Source organism: Haliotis rufescens, unplaced genomic scaffold, assembly GCF_023055435.1.
Source record: "Haliotis rufescens isolate VD_foot unplaced genomic scaffold, xgHalRufe1.0.p SCAF_5, whole genome shotgun sequence".
Classification (NCBI taxonomy): domain Eukaryota; kingdom Metazoa; phylum Mollusca; class Gastropoda; order Lepetellida; family Haliotidae; genus Haliotis; species Haliotis rufescens.
Window position 1 is genome coordinate 18,038,754 of NW_025964223.1, and position 19,673 is coordinate 18,058,426.

At 40.1% G+C, this 19,673-nt stretch overlaps 1 protein-coding gene across 3 annotated transcripts; it reads left to right on the plus strand.

The window, feature by feature from the left end:
• The first annotated feature begins 8,965 nt into the window (after nucleotides 1-8,965).
• On the plus strand, nucleotides 8,966-17,968 carry LOC124145213 (baculoviral IAP repeat-containing protein 3-like). Of its 3 annotated transcripts, none has more exons than XM_046514908.2 (7): nucleotides 8,966-9,344; nucleotides 11,504-13,738; nucleotides 13,958-14,133; nucleotides 14,369-14,414; nucleotides 14,953-15,057; nucleotides 15,314-15,844; nucleotides 16,412-17,968. In XM_046514908.2, exons 2-7 carry the CDS (start codon nucleotides 11,575-11,577, stop codon nucleotides 16,642-16,644), a joined length of 3,255 nt encoding a protein of 1,084 aa, XP_046370864.2. In that variant the 5' UTR covers nucleotides 8,966-9,344; nucleotides 11,504-11,574; the 3' UTR covers nucleotides 16,645-17,968. The 3 variants fall into 3 exon arrangements, with proteins under 3 accessions (XP_046370864.2, XP_046370865.2, XP_046370866.2); XM_046514909.2 differs by lacking the exon at nucleotides 8,966-9,344 and adding an exon at nucleotides 9,354-10,310; XM_046514910.2 differs by lacking the exon at nucleotides 8,966-9,344 and adding an exon at nucleotides 9,354-10,305.
• Nucleotides 17,969-19,673: the final 1,705 nt, after the last annotated feature.

Genomic DNA, 19,673 nt, shown 5'->3' on the forward strand with positions numbered 1-19,673 from the left:
GTACTGACAGTCTGTAGCTTCAGTGTAAATTACAGCAATCGTGCTTACTGTCTATAGCATCAGTGTAAAATACGACAACCGTAGTGACTGTCTATAGCTTCAGTGTAAAATACGACATTCGTACTGACTGTCTATAGCTTCAGTGTAAAATACGACATTCGTACTGACTGTCTATAGCTTCAGTGTAAAATACGACAATCCCACTGACTACATACCTTCAGTGTAGAATACAGCAATCGTGCTGACTGTCTATAGTTTCAGTGTAAAATACGACAATCGTACTGACTGTCTATAGCTTCAGGGTAAAATACGGCAATCCCACTGACTAAATACCTTTAGGTAGAATACCGCAATCATACTAACTGGCCTCAGCTTCAGTGTAGAAAGGGTCATTCGTACTCACTGTCTATAGCATCAGTGTAAAATACGACAATCGTACTGACTACATACCTTTAGTGTAGAATACAGCAATCGTACTAACTGTCCACAGCTTCAGTGTAAAAAACAACAATCGCACGGACTGTCTATAGCTTCAGAGTAGAAAACGGCAATCGTACTGACCCTCTATAGCTTCAGGCTGAATACGACAATAGTACTGACTGTCCACAGCTTCAGGGTAGAATACAGCAATCCCACTGACTGCATACCTTCAGCGTAGAATACAGCAATCGCACTGACTGTCCACAGCTTCAGGGTAGAATACGGCAATCGTACTGACTGTCTATAGCTCTAGGGTAGAATACGGCAATCCCACTGACTGCATACATTCAACGTAGAATACAGCAATCACACTGACTGTCCACAGCTTCAGGGTAGAATACGGCAATCGTACTGACTGTTCGTAGCTTCAGTGTAGAATACGGCAATCGTACTGACTGTCTATAGCTCTAGGGTAGAATACGGCAATCCCACTGACTGCATACATTCAACGTAGAATACAGCAATCACACTGACTGTCCACAGCTTCAGGGTAGAATACAGCAATCGTACTGACTGTCCAAAGCTTCAGTGTAGAATACGGCAATCGTACTGACTGTCCATAGCTTCAGTGTAGAATACGGCAATCCCACTGACTGTCCACAGCTTCAGTGTAGAATACAGCAATCGTACTGACTGTACAAAGCTTCAGTGTAGAATACGGCAATCCCACTGACTGTCTATAGCTCTAGGGTAGAATACGGCAATCCCACTGACTGCATACATTCAACGTAGAATACAGCAATCACACTGACTGTCCACAGCTTCAGGGTAGAATACAGCAATCGTACTGACTGTCCAAAGCTTCAGGGTAGAATACGGAAATCCCACTGACTACATACCTTCAGTGTAGAATGCGGCAATCGTACTGACTGTCTATAGTTTCAGTGTAGAATACGACAATCGTACTGACTGTCTACAGCTACAGTGTAAGATACGACAATCGTACTGACTGTCTATAGCTTCAGTGTAGAATACGACATTCATACTGACAGCCCTTAGCTTCGGCGTAGTATACGGCATTCCTACTGACTGTCCCTAGCTTTAGTGTAGAATACTCAAATCCTTAAAATATCAGTTTCTTCAGATGTTAGTCAGACGTTTGAAAAATCAAAATTATATTATTCCATTATTCCAAGTTTCAGACAGCAATTGTCACTTCAATCGAAAAACCCCGCGGGTAGCAATCACGTCAAGTGTTAGCGAAATATTAAAGGAAACGAGAGGCAGAGGGAAAAATTAGTGGTGAACACTATGTACCGCTAACGTCACATTGGGTTCAATATCGCTATGATAAAGCTGGCAACAACACAAACACAATGTCACAGGAATAAAAACATGACAAAGATGGTTGTTCTTATCGCACAGGTAGAGAATTATGAGTCCACTTTAAGATAACGCATGGTGAAATCAGAAACGCCAGATCCATGTATAGACACCCCCGCAAACGACACATGTCGTCCTTTTAGTGAGCAAAGGCTTCGATACACCAGCTAGCTTGTCTGAAAAGTTCCCGATGATCACGTGCTAGCTTCAGTCTCGTATATCGCCATACCTGGCTATATAATGGAATTCCGCGCATAGGCATTTAACTGCATCGCCATTCATATCGACGAGGCTGAAGAGTGAAGGCGTGCACTCTATTGACAGGACATGCCCTGTTACATGTGAGTTCATGCTTCTGTATATTTTATTCATGTTTATTGATAATTATATTATCGTAGGGCAAGGAACGTCGCGGACCTATTTCAAAGGCAAGGCTAGATTGGGGTTGTGTGTGTGTGTGTGGAGGGGGGGTGGGGGGTGGGGGGGTGGGGGGGGGGTTCTAACCCTAGCATGCCCTAGTTGCCTTGGAACTGCTGTTTAATAGTCATCAGTAACTGCTGTGTAGTGTCAGGCAACAAGCAGATTGCCTTCATGCAGATTGTGCAGAAGGGGGTGCTACCTGTGGGGCAGGATACGCTTGCCTTTTTCGTAAACACCTGGTGTCATCACTGATTTTCAGTAATCTATTCATATTACTTTCAACGCTATGTTGCCTTTGGGAACCTGTTTCGTCGGACAGTCGAGGCTGGTTATTTTCTGACGTTGACGTTTATATATTTTAATATTTCAGATATTGGAATCTGAGATTGGAATTTTGGAGAGGATTGATTCAAACAGGTAGATTGGAGAGTATTGATCCTAACACCTAGATACGGACACGCCTCACTGTGCTCTGTGCATATAGGTTGTAATGAACTTATAAAGTTAACATAAGCAAGAACTATGTCCTCGATTGGTTTGCGTGGTGACTTTGAAGCTTTGGTGAGAAGACAAGGAGTACCAATCCAGCGCGCAATGCGTTTAGAGGCAATGCGTTTGAGGTCCTTCAGCAGATCAAAAGTTCAAATGTCAGCCATAGTTCTTGCTGGAGAAGGCTTCTATGCTACAGGAGATGGGGACGAGACAAGATGCTTCAGCTGCGGCATCAGGCACAGCAACTGGAGACGAGGGGATAGACCTGTTCATATTCATCTTCGAGGTTGTAGACAGAAACACAGAATAGATTTCAGCAATGTCCGATTTTCACGCAACCCATTGCCTTCTTTGACAGACATACTGCAACAATGTCAGTGTACCCTCGATGTCGCGAGTGATTACCACATACACCCTCCGCCCTAGATAAGCCCCGTGGTCACAATATAACGCTGAAGAAACACGTCGTATATTCCAAGTATCCAGGCAATGAAAATCTGTACACATCTTATGTCTTTATTAAACTAGATTTGAAGAAGTTTTGTAATCTGGATTATGGATGGATCATAATCAGATATATCAAAGACATGGGAAGATACATGAGATGTCTCAAAAGTATTTAACTCGCGTAGGTTGAACACTGCCAGGTGGATGTCAATCTCCAACATGACAGCTGTGCTTTGTAACAACATACGTCATCAGGTCTCTTGTGGATCCTATATCAACAATTAGATGAAAGACTAAATGAAACAGACAAGGACTGAGTGAGTTGTGTTTAATGCCGCTTTGAACAGAATGTCAGTTATATCGCGGTGTATGAGCTTGACGTTGGAGGAAAGGCCGAAGTGATGCAGGTCTCTGATATTTCGACGCTGATGAAATACGGGCATTGTATTGGTAAATCAGAATCAGTATAATAGCTTGGTTATGAACCAACCACCATAGGATTTTGGCAGGTCAAATGGATGCAACTCTTCTGCAATATAAGCACAGCAAGGAGATCTTGATCATGAACTTGTCACTATGCTTTTATAGTTACAATGTATAGTTATTATGTTTTTATGGTACAAAGTTTTACACTGTAATTTTATATATCAAGTGTTCATAAAAGTTGAAAACCAAGCACACAGCTCTATTCATGTATTTGTTAAAACTATATCATTCATTGTGATAAATAATTTTTTAAAAATTGCAATTTCTAGTTACATGTTGCTCTGTCCATATACCAATTTGTAACTGTTGCTTTTACCACAATCACTATGCGAGGTCGAGCTAGGAAGTATAGAAGATGCTTTCGATGTTTTCGCAACCCACAATAGTGTCTGCATTTTCGTTTTGGAGACGTGAAGATCCGGCTAGAGAATAGGTCTTCAGCAACCCATGCTTGCCGTTAGAGGCGACTCTCGGGATCGGACAGCAGAAACGTACCTATATCTATTACTGCTGGCTCAGACAGGGTATCGATATCCGCATCAGTGGCCACAGCAACTCCTGGCGGGGACCAGACCTTGAACAATCATCAAGACCTGAACACAGAGAACATAGGCACTTCGTCAACAGAACATGCATCTCAAGAAGAGAATGGAGTCTTCGACCAGGTCAGGGTTGCAGGCATCAAGCAAGTAAACTGCAGTTCCAGGGAAGCAGATATAATTCCATCAAGTCAACACATCTTTTGTCCGGAACAGTGTGCCCCTTCACAGCTGACAGAGGTGGAAGTCACTTCAGGAAATGCAGCACCTGCATCTTCAACTCTTACATTTGCCACCGCTGTCTACCCCCACTATGATGATAGGGTAAAACAACTAAGCACCTAAGAACCATTTATACCAATGAAGTTCTTTGTTAAAGCGAGTGACCTGTTATGTTGTGTTTTAGGTATCCCACACAAAGCTTAATATGAACCCATCTTTGTGGGTTTGAAATAGGGTAATGGGCTTCTCCAATTGTAAGGTAATGTGGATACGTCTTTTGACAGTTATGAATCTGTTTCTGCACAATATTTAAATTATGGACAAAAGACAATTTTATCTTCTTTACTACTTCAGCTATTTCCCGCTGTGTGTTGCGAGTGAGGAACTGAGTATGGTTTCACACCACTGTGTCTGAGTGTCTGAGTTGGGTTTTCATGTTAAACTGCGGCATGGTATATCAGTGGGCTAGCGCTGTAAATCGGCATCAGACTAGTACAAGCAGCCGCACACACACTATGCACGTCGCTATATAAGTGCAGTAATCTTGACCGCGACGTTATACCCCATTTCACCTCACCTCACCTGTGTGCTGATATACTAAGCTGCACTATGATCAGCACTGTTCAATAGTTACTGGTTTGTTCAGGCGGTTCCTAACTGACTCATATTGGCATTATCCTAATACTAGACATATTAGACATTGGACTAATAAAAGCTTAAACGGAACTTTGAAAGTTTGTGATTTGTAAAGTATTTGTATATCTATATATTGTGTAAGCAAGTATCAACACAACCTATATAAATCTCACTTGTTGGTAAAGTATGTGTTTTGTAATTCATCGTAGTTCATGATGTTGTCACTGACATCAAGTTAGTGAGTGTGGGTGTGTTAATTTTGCCTTTTGCCTTCAGCACAGTGGAATCTGTGTCGTCGGATAATCGAGACCGGTTATTCTCTGGCGTTGATATATATAACACCGGTTAGGAATATTCCAGTTGTATGATGATGACTTGTAAATAGTCATGTCTGGACAAGTCAATCAGTTGGGGCTCGAAGACATGCAATCAGTCAAGTCACACATACCCATTATACATTTTCCGTTTGTGGGCTCTTACGACAAGTAAGGGATACCTGGCACCTATTCCTCCCATGACTCCCCTAAGCGGCAGCAATATTCCGTCAGGTCCCGTTAATCCGACCTGGATGCTTGCATATATATATCAGTGTAGAATACGGCAATTGTACTGACTGTCCACAGCTTCAGGGTAGAATACGGCAATTGTACTGACTGTCTATAGCTTCAGGGTAGAATACGGCAATCCTACTGACTCTCTGTAGCTTCAGTGTAGAATACGGCAATCGCACTGACTGTCTATAGCTTCAGTGTAGAATACGGCAATTGTACTGACTGTCCACAGCTTCAGTTTACAATACGGCAATCGTACTGACTGTCCACAGCTTCAGTGTAGAATACGGCAATTGTACTGACTGTCCACAGCTACAGTTTACAATACGGCAATCGTACTGACTGTCCACAGCTTCAGTGTAGAATACGGCAATTGTACTGACTGTCCACAGCTTCAGGGTAGAATACGGCAATTGTACTGACTGTCTGTAGCTTCAGGGTAGAATACGGCAATCCTACTGACTCTCTGTAGCTTCAGTGTAGAATACGGCAATCGCACTGACTGTCTATAGCTTCAGTGTAGAATACGGCAATTGTACTGACTGTCCAAAGCTTCAGTTTACAATACGGCAATCGTACTGACTGTCCACAGCTTCAGTGTAGAATACGGCAATCGTACTGACTGTCCACAGTTTCAGTGTAGAATACAGCAATCGTACTGACTGTCCACAGCTTCAGTGTAGAATACGGCAATCGTACTGACTGTCCACAGCTTCAGTGTAGAATACGGCAATCGCACTGACTGTCTATAGCTTCAGTGTAGAATACGGCAATCGTACTGACTGTCCACAGCTTCAGTGTAGAATACGGCAATTGTACTGACTGTCCACAGCTACAGTTTACAACACGGCAATCGTACTGACTGTCCACAGCTTCAGTTTACAATACGGCAATCGCACTGACTGTCCACAGCTTCAGTTTACAATACGGCAATTGTACTGACTGCCCACAGCTTCAGTTTACAATACGGCAATCGTACTGACTGTCCACAGCTTCAGTTTACAATACGGCAATTGTACTGACTGCCCACAGCTTCAGTTTACAATACGGCAATCGCACTGACTGTCCACAGCTTCAGGGTAGAATACGACAATCGTACTGACTGCCCATAGCTTCAATACTCAATACTCAAAACCTAAAATACCAGTTTCTTCAGATGTTAGTCAGACGTTTGAAAACATAAGACCTTAAATTATTCGGTCTGCGTTAAGGAAAATCGAAATTATTTTATTCGATTATTCCAAGTTTCAGACAGCAATTGTCACATGTCAATCGAAAAAACCCGCGGGCAGCAATCACGTCAAGTGTTAGCGAAATGTTAAAGGAAACGAGAGGCAGAGGGAAAAAGTAGTGGTGAACACTATGTACCGCTAACGTCAATAACGCTGTAATAGAACTGGCAACAACACAAACACAATGTGACAGGAATCAAAACGTGACAAAGAATGCACCAGCTAGCTTATCTGAAAAATTCCTGATGAAGCTTGTTTTTCGCGCCTTGCGAGAGGCAGACGCCGTTCAATTGGACCACGCGCTAGCTTCATGCGCGAGAGTCTCGTATATCGCCATACATGGTCTAAGGGAATTCCCCGCATACGCATTTAACTGCATAGCCATTCATATCGACGAGGCTGAAGGGGCTGAAATAATAGTGTGCAGCGCTGTGTGTTGTATTGACAGGACATGTCCGGTTACATGTGAGTTTATTCATGTTTATTGATATCGTAGGGCAAAGAACGCCGCGGGCCTATTTCAAAGGCAAAGCTAGATGGATCTCGTAATCTAGAAGAGACGCATTGAATTGATTTGGAAGATTGTGAGTAGGGGTGGGGGGCTGATTCTGTTATTTATTTATTTATGTTCTGGGGTGGGTCTAACCCTAGCATGTCCTAGTTGCCTTGGGACTGCTGTTTAATAGTAATCAGGAACTGCTGTACGTGTAGCGTCAGGCGACAAGCAGATTGCCTTCATGCAGATTGTGCAGAAGGGGGTGCTACCTGTGGGGCAGGATATGCTTGCCTTTTTCGTGAACACCTGGTGTCATCACTGATTTTCAGTGATCTATTCATATTACTTTTAACGCTATGTTGCCTTTTGGAATCTGTTTCGTCGGACAGTCGAGGCTGGTTATTTTCTGATGTTGACGTTATATATATTTCAATATTTCAGATATGGGAATCTGAGATTGGAATTTTGGAGAGGATTGATTCAAACAGGTAGATTGGAGAGTATTGATCCTAACACCTAGATACGGACACGCCTCTCTGTGCTCTGGGCATATAGTTTGTAATGAACTTATAAAGTTAACATAAGCAAGAACTATGTCTTCAATTAGTTTGCGTGGTGACTTTGAAGCTTTGGTGAGAAGACAAGGAGTACCAATCCAGCGCGCAATGCGTTTAGAGGCAATGCGTTTGAAGTCCTTTAGCAGATCAAATGTTCAAATGTCAGCCATAGTTCTTTCTGGAGAAGGCTTCTATGCTACAGGAGATGGGGACGAGACAAGATGCTTCAGCTGCGGCATCAGGCACAGTAACTGGAGACGAGGGGATAGACCTGTTCATATTCATCTTCGAGGTTGTAGACAGAAACACAGAATAGATCCCAGCAATGTCCGATTTTCACGCAACCCATTGCCTTCTTTGACAGACATACTGCAGCAATGTCAGTGTACCCTCGATGTCGCGAGTGATTACCACATACACCCTCCGCACAAGATAAGGTCAGAGTGAAGATACACAGTCATTGTATATTCCAAGTATCCAGGCAATGTGTACACATCTTATGTATTTGTCTTAAGTTGGAAGAAAGACTAAATTAATGAAACAAACAAGGATTGGGTGAGTTGGGGTTTAACGCTTCTTTGAACATAATATCAGTTATATCGCGTGTATGAGCTTGACGTTGGGGGAAAGGCTGAAGTGATGCACGTCTTTGATATTTCGATACTGATGAAATACGGGCATTGTATTGCTACAGAATCAGCATTATAACTTGGTTATGAACCAACCATCATTGGATTTTGGCAGGTCTAAAGGATGCAAATCTCCACAACGAGTTGTGGGGCCTCAAATTACTGGGTCACTCATGCACGATAACCACATCAAGGAGATCTTGAACTTCGAACTATGCTTTTATAGTTACAATCTATAGCTATTATGTTTTTACTTTACAATGTTTAACACTGTTGTTTCATAAAAAGTGTTCATAAAGTTTTAAAGGCAATTTAATTAATATTCAAACACACAACTCCGTGTATTTTAATGAGGGCTATCGTCTCGTTGTTAATTCTATATAATTAATTATGGTTGATAATATATTATGTATTTTCAAATTTCTGTATAAATATCAATTTGTAATTGTTACTTCGACCACAATCACTATGCGATCATCGGATGTCGGTCAGGTTTGGTATTTTGGTTGGTTGTTATAGTACCCAGACGACTTCGGACGATTTTACAATGTCAACTGCTGGTTTGCTAGCCCAAACTTCGTGTACAACATAAGGAGGGATTGATGTCTTTATGCTCTGTCTACTCTATTCATGCTTCGTGCAAGGCGGTTGTGTTCCATTAGTTATGAGGCATATTGTAAACCACAGGCTAATCAGTTACGGGGAAAACCAGCCTTAAAATAGCAATGACGTGTGACAGAATATGAAATGAATTTTCCTGTACATCTAAACCAGACTTTATGTTACTGCAGTTTGAGGAAATACTGTTGTGGATGTCTGTTTGATTCGTGTGAGGTGGGTTGTCTGATTCAAACTATGAACGTGTCGTAAGGATTGTTTGTGACATGGATCTATTTTTAGAGTAGTCGTTTTGAAAATGTTCACAGTTGTGCCTGTGGTTACAATGACATCAAATACAGCTTTGAATTGCTACCGTTTTAGAATGTGAATATGTATTGATATAATCCTCAAGCCTGACTTATTACCCACTCTTTTTATCACTAAAAGACGTTGTGTTTATCGATTATAAAAGTCATATATGAATGTTCAATAATCCATCTTATTAATCTACTCGATAATCAACTTTACTTGTAAAGGACAACCACAGAATTCATACATTATCATTAATACGGTATAAATGAGACTATAACACCCGTGATGGGACTGAACCTCCAGCGAGTAGACATTTTTATTGAATGAATATTTTCACTATTTGTGACATTCCACATTGTGATGGTATAACCTTAGGATATTTATAACCATATATCGGTCACAAAATACAAACCGCGTTCAGTATGTGGTAGACAGTTTTGGAATGAATCTAAATAATAGTATCGTGTCAGATCAATTAGCTCCCTCCAACTCAGGCGGGAGTTTCCCTCAGTTTTCACTGATATTGATTATGACGTATTGCAATACTTCCTGTGTAAAACTACACAGAATCAACACCAAAGGCCTCCTTCAACCCGATGTACAAGCCTACCCAAGAGAATGAGTAATATATTACACAATGAGGGATTGCGGTCACTATGCTCTTTCTTCTTTACTAATGCCTCGTGCAAGGTTATTATGTCACACTTATTCTAAATATCTAAACAGCAACATATTTGAACCAGTTGGGAAACCAGTCTTAAAATAGCCATGAGTTGTGACCGAAGGTGGTATTAAATGTAACCTGTACTGCGACAAGTAGACTCTGTGTTGAAGAGTCTGAATCTGAGGAAATACATCAGATCTGGATGTCTGTTTAATTCGTGTAAGGTTGGTGGTTTGTTTCATACAAAGAATGTGTGGTGAGGTTTGTGACATTTTAGAATAGTCATTTAGAAATATTCACTGTTGTGAGCCAGTTCAACCATATGTTACAATACATAATTACGACAGATGTCTGTGTTGTTAGCTGTAGTACCTCGTGTTACTTCCCTGTCTATATATTCTGAATCGATGGTTATGTTGATTTGCAACCCTCGGTATTACTCGCCTGAGACATATCTATAATAATTGCTCTGTTTATAATGTACGTGAGATTGGACATTTTATCAATACAGTATAGTTACGAAAAGTTGTAATTAACTGAGACCTGATTTGAGAGCGAAACCTGTCGACTCCGTTGGAAACATTACAGTAAATATATATATATATATATTTGTTCATACAAACTCAGACTAAGACATGTTACTGATTAAATCACACTATTATTGGGAACAGATGTTCGAATCTCTCAGGGTTACGCTGTACGTACACAAACTAGTTGCTCAAAGCGGCGTAAATCCTTATTCACACATTCGGAGTGTAATGATAGAGATTCCAAAAGATGCTAATGCTAACATATTATATACCTATGTTTGCTGGGTGTTTTCATATAAAAACAAACATACACACGACTATTAATATAAACTTAAACTTAACGTGTATAAAGGTGCAATATATGTTTGGATCGTATGATGTCTCTTATGTTGGGGTTCTGTATCAATAGTGTTGGTGAGTTGGGTTTAACGCCGCTTTGAACGTATTCAAGATATATCACGGCGTGTTACTTTAATGCGTGTGGAAAGCCCGAAGTGTTGCAGGTCTTCGACGTTTACCACTTTGGCGAAAGGCACACGGACGGGCATCGTGCTGAGAAAACTAGAAACATAACTGGGTTTTATATCAACAGGGATATACAGTAATGGATATATACGTGCTGCTCATGAATGAGAACGTGGTATTTTTCCTTCTCGACCTCTGGATGAGGAGTACGCATGGTGTTATCAATGTTTAGGGAATCTTCAATACATGTCAGCAGTGTTTGTTACCACCTTTATCCAAATTCCCCTGCAGTCTGGTACTACGAAACGTCCATTTCAAGTGCCACGATTTTAGAATGTGAACTAGGTACAGATACAAATAGTCAGAGACAATATGAAATTTCATTTAATAAAAATATTTATTAATTATGTAATATTTTCTAGTTGACAGTTTCACCATTGAAGTATCGTTCTGAGCAGAGTTGGGCACCTCCAAGCAAGCTTAATCAACTAAAATGACGATCATCAGCCACAGTGCAGGCAATAACTTGTCAATGTCATGTTTGAACCCACAATTGCAAGAATCATCACAGAACACAATAATAAATGAATATGACTCCATCATGATCAGTGCCAGATATTCATTCATAAATATAGATGTTAAGACCATTGAATATGGCGGATGGGATTCAAACCATCAAAAAACATCGATCCATCATGGAAGAAAGAAAAGTGACGCAACATGGCACAGAGGATGTACAGCTCCTCATCACTGTCAACACAAAAGAACTGATGAGTTGTTAAACAACCAGATCACAACCAAGAAGTACGTTGGCAGTACTGCCATATATTACAATGCTCCTATGTATAAGATGGATTCCGAACCAGAAGGGTGTAACATCAAGGAGGAAGAACAAACCAACTACACAACAATAGCTTATGTTGAGGACAAATGTGATACACAAACCCCTATCACTGGTAATGAAACTGATACACAATGGGAACTATCGAAGCAGTGTTCACAAGAAGGAAGACATTCCGATATAGAACGCAGTGAATTTCGTAATGGATGGCATGTTTCAAAATCTTTAGTCCGACTGCATTTTAATGATATTGTTATGTGTTCTTATACATCGCTGCTCTTTGAATCATTATGCAGTCGAGCAGAATCTGAACAGCATTTTGAAAGCGGTTTCGGGGATAATCAGTTTGTGAATGATTGGAAAAGAAAGACTCATGTGGCAAAAGAAAAGGAAAATTTCTATACATGTTGGAAGCAGTGTCCAGAAGGTATGATGAACGATAGACGAGTGAGCTCACACAAGCAAACATTATTCCCTGACATGGAATTTGAAGCGATCAAAGGATTGACTGGTTCTCATACCCCATATCCAAAGGAAAGAAAACATAGCCATCCCTCAGACAGTCGAAGGGCGTCTAGTGGATTGGTAGCTGATACTGGACGGGCACTTGTTGCAAAGGAACGTGGAGCAACGCCACTTGAATGTGATATAAAAGAGACTTCACGCATAATTAGTGAATTGTGCGCTCTATACAATGTCAGTGATTGTGACTTCCAACAAACACACGAAGAGTATGGCGGTACATGTACAACTCAAAATGAAATAAATAAGTACCTGGACCACCATGGCAGTACTTTTCCAGACAAAGACGAGGAATCAGTCGAGTCTAAACTCCCTTCCAAAGACATTTTTCGTCATATTGATATGAACAGCTATATTCAATCCCTCCAAACACTTACTGTTGCACCTTTTCTTTCTTTACAAGGTTACTTTGTAAAGATCGCTAATCATGAACATGTTTCAAATGATGAAAAGATGGCATATGAGGGCTTGAGGCTTAGTTCGTTTTCGGGTATCAATGTAAACGCATCTTGCATTCGTCTAGCAGCCGCAGGATTCTACGCTACGGGCGATAGGGATGAGACCAGATGTTTCAGTTGCGGAATCAGACACAGGGGCTGGCAACAGGGGGACAACATCTTCATCATCCACAAACAGATTTCCCCAACCTGTCTTCATGCCATGGGAACTGACCAAATAACTGTGCCGATTAACCCTCCTCCCATAGCCGACACTACATCACCACCAGTCGCGTTGGCTAATTCATCAGATGATGCTAGTTTGACACTTGTCATGCACAAAGATCCAAACATAATAACCACTGCGGATGATACTCTGTCAAGCTTGGAGGCCGATTCAACAAGTGGCGCTGGTATCGAATCAGCAACAAGAAGTGCTCGGGAAAATCCTAACTTACACGTAGTTACATACAACAAATACAAATCATCAGCTGAATCGGTTAAAGATGATGCCACAGTAGCATTTCCGTCTGTTTCTGATGAAGGTGTACACAGTTCACGAATCCATACAAACCATGAATCTGTCACAGATGACAACATTATAACTGTTCTGCCTGCCTCAAGGGAAGGAGCAGTTAGCGCACAATTACAAAGAAGGGAGTCTACTGTACAATCTGATTCAGCAACCGGGACACGATATAACTCAGGGCTTCATAAAAAGATATCTCTGAGGTTTGACAATGCCATCTACCCCAACTACTGTGACATCTCAACTAGACTTTCATCCTTCCTACTGTGGCCCAAAGAACATTGCAAGAAACCAGAAGAACTTGTTCAAGTTGGTTTCTTCTATGCAGGTAAAAACAATGCTTTGATCCACATGGAGGTTGTTACCTTATATGGTCAGAATTTAAACCTGGAATTCAGATTTATAAAATGCTGAATTTCAGTAAGAAAAAATTCATTTAATAATAATAAGACAAGGGTTATGCTAATGTGAATGAAATGATACCATTTTATGATTATAAATACCACAGGTTTAGTTAACTATTAAACAAATTAATTCTCCCCCACAGGCCTCCCTGACTGTGTGCGATGTTTCGTGTGCGGTATTGGTCTGAAGACGTGGGAGAAGGGAGACAACCCTTGGGTGGAACATGTGCGTTGGAGGGCGTCTTGTGCCTATGTGAGAGCCATCAAAGGAGAAGCATTTATTACACAGACACTTGCGGAGGAAGGGGAGAGAAGCAGGGTATGTCAGATTACCTATTAAGCTCAACAGGCACATATCTGTCGATATGCACAATAATATTGTTCGGGGTGGGGGTGAAGGATGGGGGACTGGTACATGGTGGTTGTGAGTGTCACAACAATGGTATGTGTCTCAGACCTACATGAAGCTGACACGACCTGATATAGCAGACATACTGTTCAAAGCGGTGTTAACTGATTCATTCATTCACTCCATATTCTATGTCTACTTTCAGGAACGTGACATACCAGAAATCAGAAATCAAGCTGGAAATACGAATGGTAAATTAAAGCGGTTACATATGTATTGTCCTAAACGTTCGAAATACGTGAGTCCATATGTAGCAACGGTATAATGTTGTATTCACACACTACGTGGTACTGTTGACCACTATTGCAGACACTATTATAAACACAGACATACATTGTTGCACTATAGCGTGATGACGTCGCCGAAGTTATGATTTCACGTAACGTTATTGTTATCATCTTCTCACGGTTTTCAAAATGGAAGAAACCATTTTTCATTTTGAATTAAAAATATGAAGATGGACGTATTACACTTAAGTCTACATCATATTGATTTTACTGTGAAGACATTCGTGTATTTAATCACACAGAACACAATTTTCGTAAAAGTGATTGATAATCTCTAACCGCTGTCATATCGCTGGAATATTGCATGGATAGTTCCATATCTCCCTTTAACTGACTCGTATGGTTATCATCTCAACGCACAATGCCTTAAATAATTAATGAAGATGTATATTTAACATCCACTGTATGCATTTTAATGCCCATTGAATCATTTCTTCATCAGACGCTGGTGATGTCCTTGAACGGGAGGCGTGTCACCGCGCCCTGGAGATGGGCTACAGCAGAGACTGTGTCAGCCAACATGCTCTGGCCATTCTCAGGAACCAGAGTAAATATAATGTTCTTGTTTCATTCACCATTCGGAGCATATAGACACTCATATAAAATTTCCTTCAAATATGTTATGGTAAAACATATTATAAAGTTTGTTTCGAATGCATGTTTATATCGAGGGAAAGCTTTAAGCAGGGAAGGTACCGAAAAATGTCTAAGATATTAGTTTTCCGAACATGTATCAATGAAGACATATCATTGAAACATAAGTTGGAAGGTTCTACAGCACTGTTTATACTGCTTCCTCACAGGCCATGTCTCATTGACACTGGATGTCCTGCTCGGGCAGATCATGGCAGAGGAGGACCTGGAGATGGCTGCTTCTGCGGAAGGCGACTACGATGAGCAACCTGCAGCTGCTGGATCGGGGGCAGAGACGACCTCCAGCTCAGGAACAGAACTGCAAGGGAATAATGAATTAGTGACAATTGATAATGGATATACACAGGACCCAACCCAAACCATCAAAGCTGCAGCTGCAGGATCGACTCCGACAATCTCAATCCTAGGTGCAGAACATCAACAAGAACAGAACCAACAAGTCAAACAGAAACATCTTCAAGCTGGTGCAGCGAAAGCAAGAATACCAATGGGACATGCTGATGAAACTGTCTCATGGCAGAGACCCAGCAGACAAGCATCTGAGCACACAGTGTCAGACGATGAGGATGAGGGGTATGAGGGGTCCTCCGCGTCGAAGGGAAATACGTTTCAAAGCTTGCCAGTGATGCCATCCGGAAATATAGCCATTACCAAGCAAAAAAAGTCATCCGCTAGGAGAAGTGAGTATGAACATTACCTGGATTAAGTTGTACACTAACTGTTTTCTGAAACGAAGCTTTCAAATGGAAATGGGAAAGCGAGTTGGATTTTAGACCACTTTTAGCATCATTATAAGCATTATCCCGGCCATCACACAATGTACATGTGTGGGGAATGTAAAACTGGTTCTTTGGCGTGATGAGCAAAAGGTTAACCACTGCGGTCCCCACTGCCCCTCCCATATCAAATAAAAAACAATACTGGTATATGTCAATGCATCTTAAAATTGCGGTCAGTACGTATGCTCTGGTTGTACTTGTTTTCACCTGAAATTAAGAGACTTTCAGTAATAAGATTTAATATAACTACATTTCGGTACTTGTCGGTACCTAATATTAAATAAGAGTATATCCTTTTCGAATGTTTATTTATGAAACATATTTTATTGTCCAAAAAGACAAAGGATTTGGGTACAAGTGTTAACTTATTACCGCCTTCTCCCTCAATGTTTATGTTTCTGGTAAATACCAAATTCATCTGATGAGACATGGCCTAACAGTGAGGTGATATATGTGTTTTTTTTGCAGAAAGCACAAAGGAACAATTGAAGGCCACAGAGGAAGAGACACAGCAGCTGAAAGAGTCGAACTTGTGTAAGATATGTCTGGAGGACCCTGCCAACATCGTTTTCCTCCCTTGTGGGCATCTGGTGGCATGTGCGATGTGCGCCCCAGCTCTAGAACGTTGCCCAGTCTGTAGAACACACATCCGGGGATCTGTCCGTGTCCATCTGGCGGCACATCTCAAGGACAAGACTTGACAGTCTCAGTATCATGCAGTCTCAACGCGGAGCATGGCTAGTTTGACAATGTTCAGACAATCTTCATATAGTGAGAAAGTGTATTCTATTTGATAAATCATGCTGGAGAATGGATTATTCAACTCACGGACACGATTGGCTGCATTTGACATGTTCTGTTGACAGCATGAATTACCCGTAAGTTACAAGTTATTCGGAAAAGCTTTAGGTTGGAATAGGTTGCAACTGGAAAATCAACTGTTAGTTTTGTAGGATATATCAGCATTCGATTCATGGTTAGTATGAATGCAAGATTCCACCAGTCTTATCAGACACACACGATGATAACACATAACTATCCCAAAGGGGTTATAATTTCCCCAAAGGAGAATGTTTTACAAAGTGGAAGTCAAGTATTTTCTCGTATGTTTAAATTGTGAAATTTACACATTAAAAACTAATGTCACTTATCATGAATGTTGCGACTCTTGTAGAATTCAGAAAAATGTATTCCTGATTCCTTATACTTCATAATTCGTCCATTGTGACAAAGACATGCAGTGTGTATATGACTACGGTACTGGAACTGTTCATCTCTGTAGTTACACAATGAGTCACAATCAAATATAGAAAGAAAGTATCTATCATTGATCATACGACTACAATTTGAGCTTTTTTGTACGTGCCTGAAAGAAATAGTCCACTTTAGCACATACATATAGCTTATCCTTACTCATTCGTCTCATACCACATCGCTCACTCGTTTGCTCCATTTTTTATGAACATGAACATGTACATGGGGAAAGGATTTTGTCACTTTTACGTTAAAAAAGGTGAATAGTGGGTAATATGTATTCCATCTTCCCGAGGAAAAGGCGTTAACTGACAATAAAAGTCCAGAAGCATGTATGTATTCAGATCATAAGGCTTATGGCGTTAAAATACTGATGTCAAGGAAAGCCACGAATTCCAATGCAACATGGTTATAAAATGTAACTGGAACTCATGATGAGTTATCAAACTTCAAACAAGAAAAAGATGTAGTGTTAGAAAATAGATTATAGATATGCCTCGAATTGTATGTATATATTTACTAAAGTAGACCATCTATTTCAGAAACCGGCACATAGCTAAAATAGTATTTGCACGACCAATTGTAGATAGTTCCTTCACATTCCTGACGGAGACTCAGTGTGCATATATAATAACGATAGTTCTTTCAAATAGACCGCCTTCGTGGTCTTGTGGTAGAGCGTCCGCCCGAAGAGCGGAAGGTACGGAGTTCGATCCACGGCCGCGTCATACAAAAAGACGTTAAAAGTTAGTACTTGTTGTTACCCTGTCTGGCGCTCGGCATAAAGGGGCTAAAACAAGGACTGGTCGGTTCGGAGTCAGTATACTGTGTCTGAGTGGGGTATTCATGTTAAACTGCGGCATGGTATCTCAGTGAGCTAACACTATAAATCGGCATTAATCCGGACTAGTACAAACAGTCACACACACACGTACATGCAGGTCGCTATATAAGTGCAATAATCTTGGACGCGACGTTGAACCCAATTTCACCTCACCTCTTTCAAATACCTGAAAGTACCTCAATTTACATCCATATAATCAATGATGGATTTTAGCCCGCATATACCGGAAAACCGTCGTTTTGTGTCTAATAAATGATGATTTGATCCTTGAGAGTGACAATGACTTGACAATGATAGCATATTCATTAAAATGCCTTAATGTGCCTCATATCATGTATATTAGATGAATGATAGATAGGTCCTTCGAATGTCCCTTAAACTATATAAATATAAAATCACTGATAGATTCATTTGTTTCAATGAATGTTCCTGAAATTGTATATATATAGAGAATATACAGTAATCAATGACAGATTCTAAGTTGTGTGTATATAAATATATGTTCAACAATGAATTATGATTTCAAATACTGATGTTGCCTCATAGATCTTTGTATATTGTTAGAAGTACAACATTGTTTATATTGTTAGTATATATGGCCAGTATATTTCAAATGACTAATTTATACTTACCAAAATATTGATTCACTGATTTTTCTTATTCGGGGTATCAATTGTCACGTGTATGTGTATCATGAATATTTGTCACAAATGTATCATTAGTTACATACGTCACTCACGAACTTCAGCTACAATGCTCTGGAGAACGAAATGTAGATAAGTATTTATATGACTGTATTTTCAGTATCATTTGTGAGAAAGAACTATCATTGTCTATTTTACATTGATTTGATGGACAAGTTTGAATGCAGTTTGTATTTTCTTGTTGTGACAGTTTGACAGTGACCAAGCATGGAAACAAGTCGAATTGTAAGACTCATTTCTCATTTTGGTCTGATATTATTTCTCATGTTTCTAATGAAACATGCAATGAGTTTAGTAACATCTTGTCAACAACATCTCCTTTAAATCGTCTTACACAAGTTGAAGACATCTGGGCCCTGTTTCACAAATCTATCTTAGCGCTAATGCTGTCATTACATCCAGCAATTGGTCATGTCTTTATTCATAATATATTCCTACATAAGCTAATGTCGACAAATGGACAACATTGTTTAGTAATATATTTTATGATGCCAATACTGTCTTTAAATGTATCATTATAACTATCTGATTATGTATATGTTTAAATATGTTCTATTTGAATTCAAAATATGCATACATGATGTTTTCTAAAGATGTGTGTACACATTATCATTTGTACCATTGGTACACAATATTAACTTGGTAACACAAACATACTGTGTAATAACTTTTCCTTTGTCTGGGATTAGAATTGGCTTGCCAATGTTTTAGGATTTTTGTCATATCTACTAGTATATCTATTACAACCAGTCACTGGGTATTTGTATTTCAAGCGCAAACTTATCAACACTGTTTTGTTCTAACCAGTCTTACAGTCTGTGTATGACATGAAACGATGTGATTGAAGATATTGTTTCAATAACCTATTAATGTTCCCTTTTCAGTTCATTTTTATAAGAAGTTAATGTGATTTTTCTGAATGCACCAA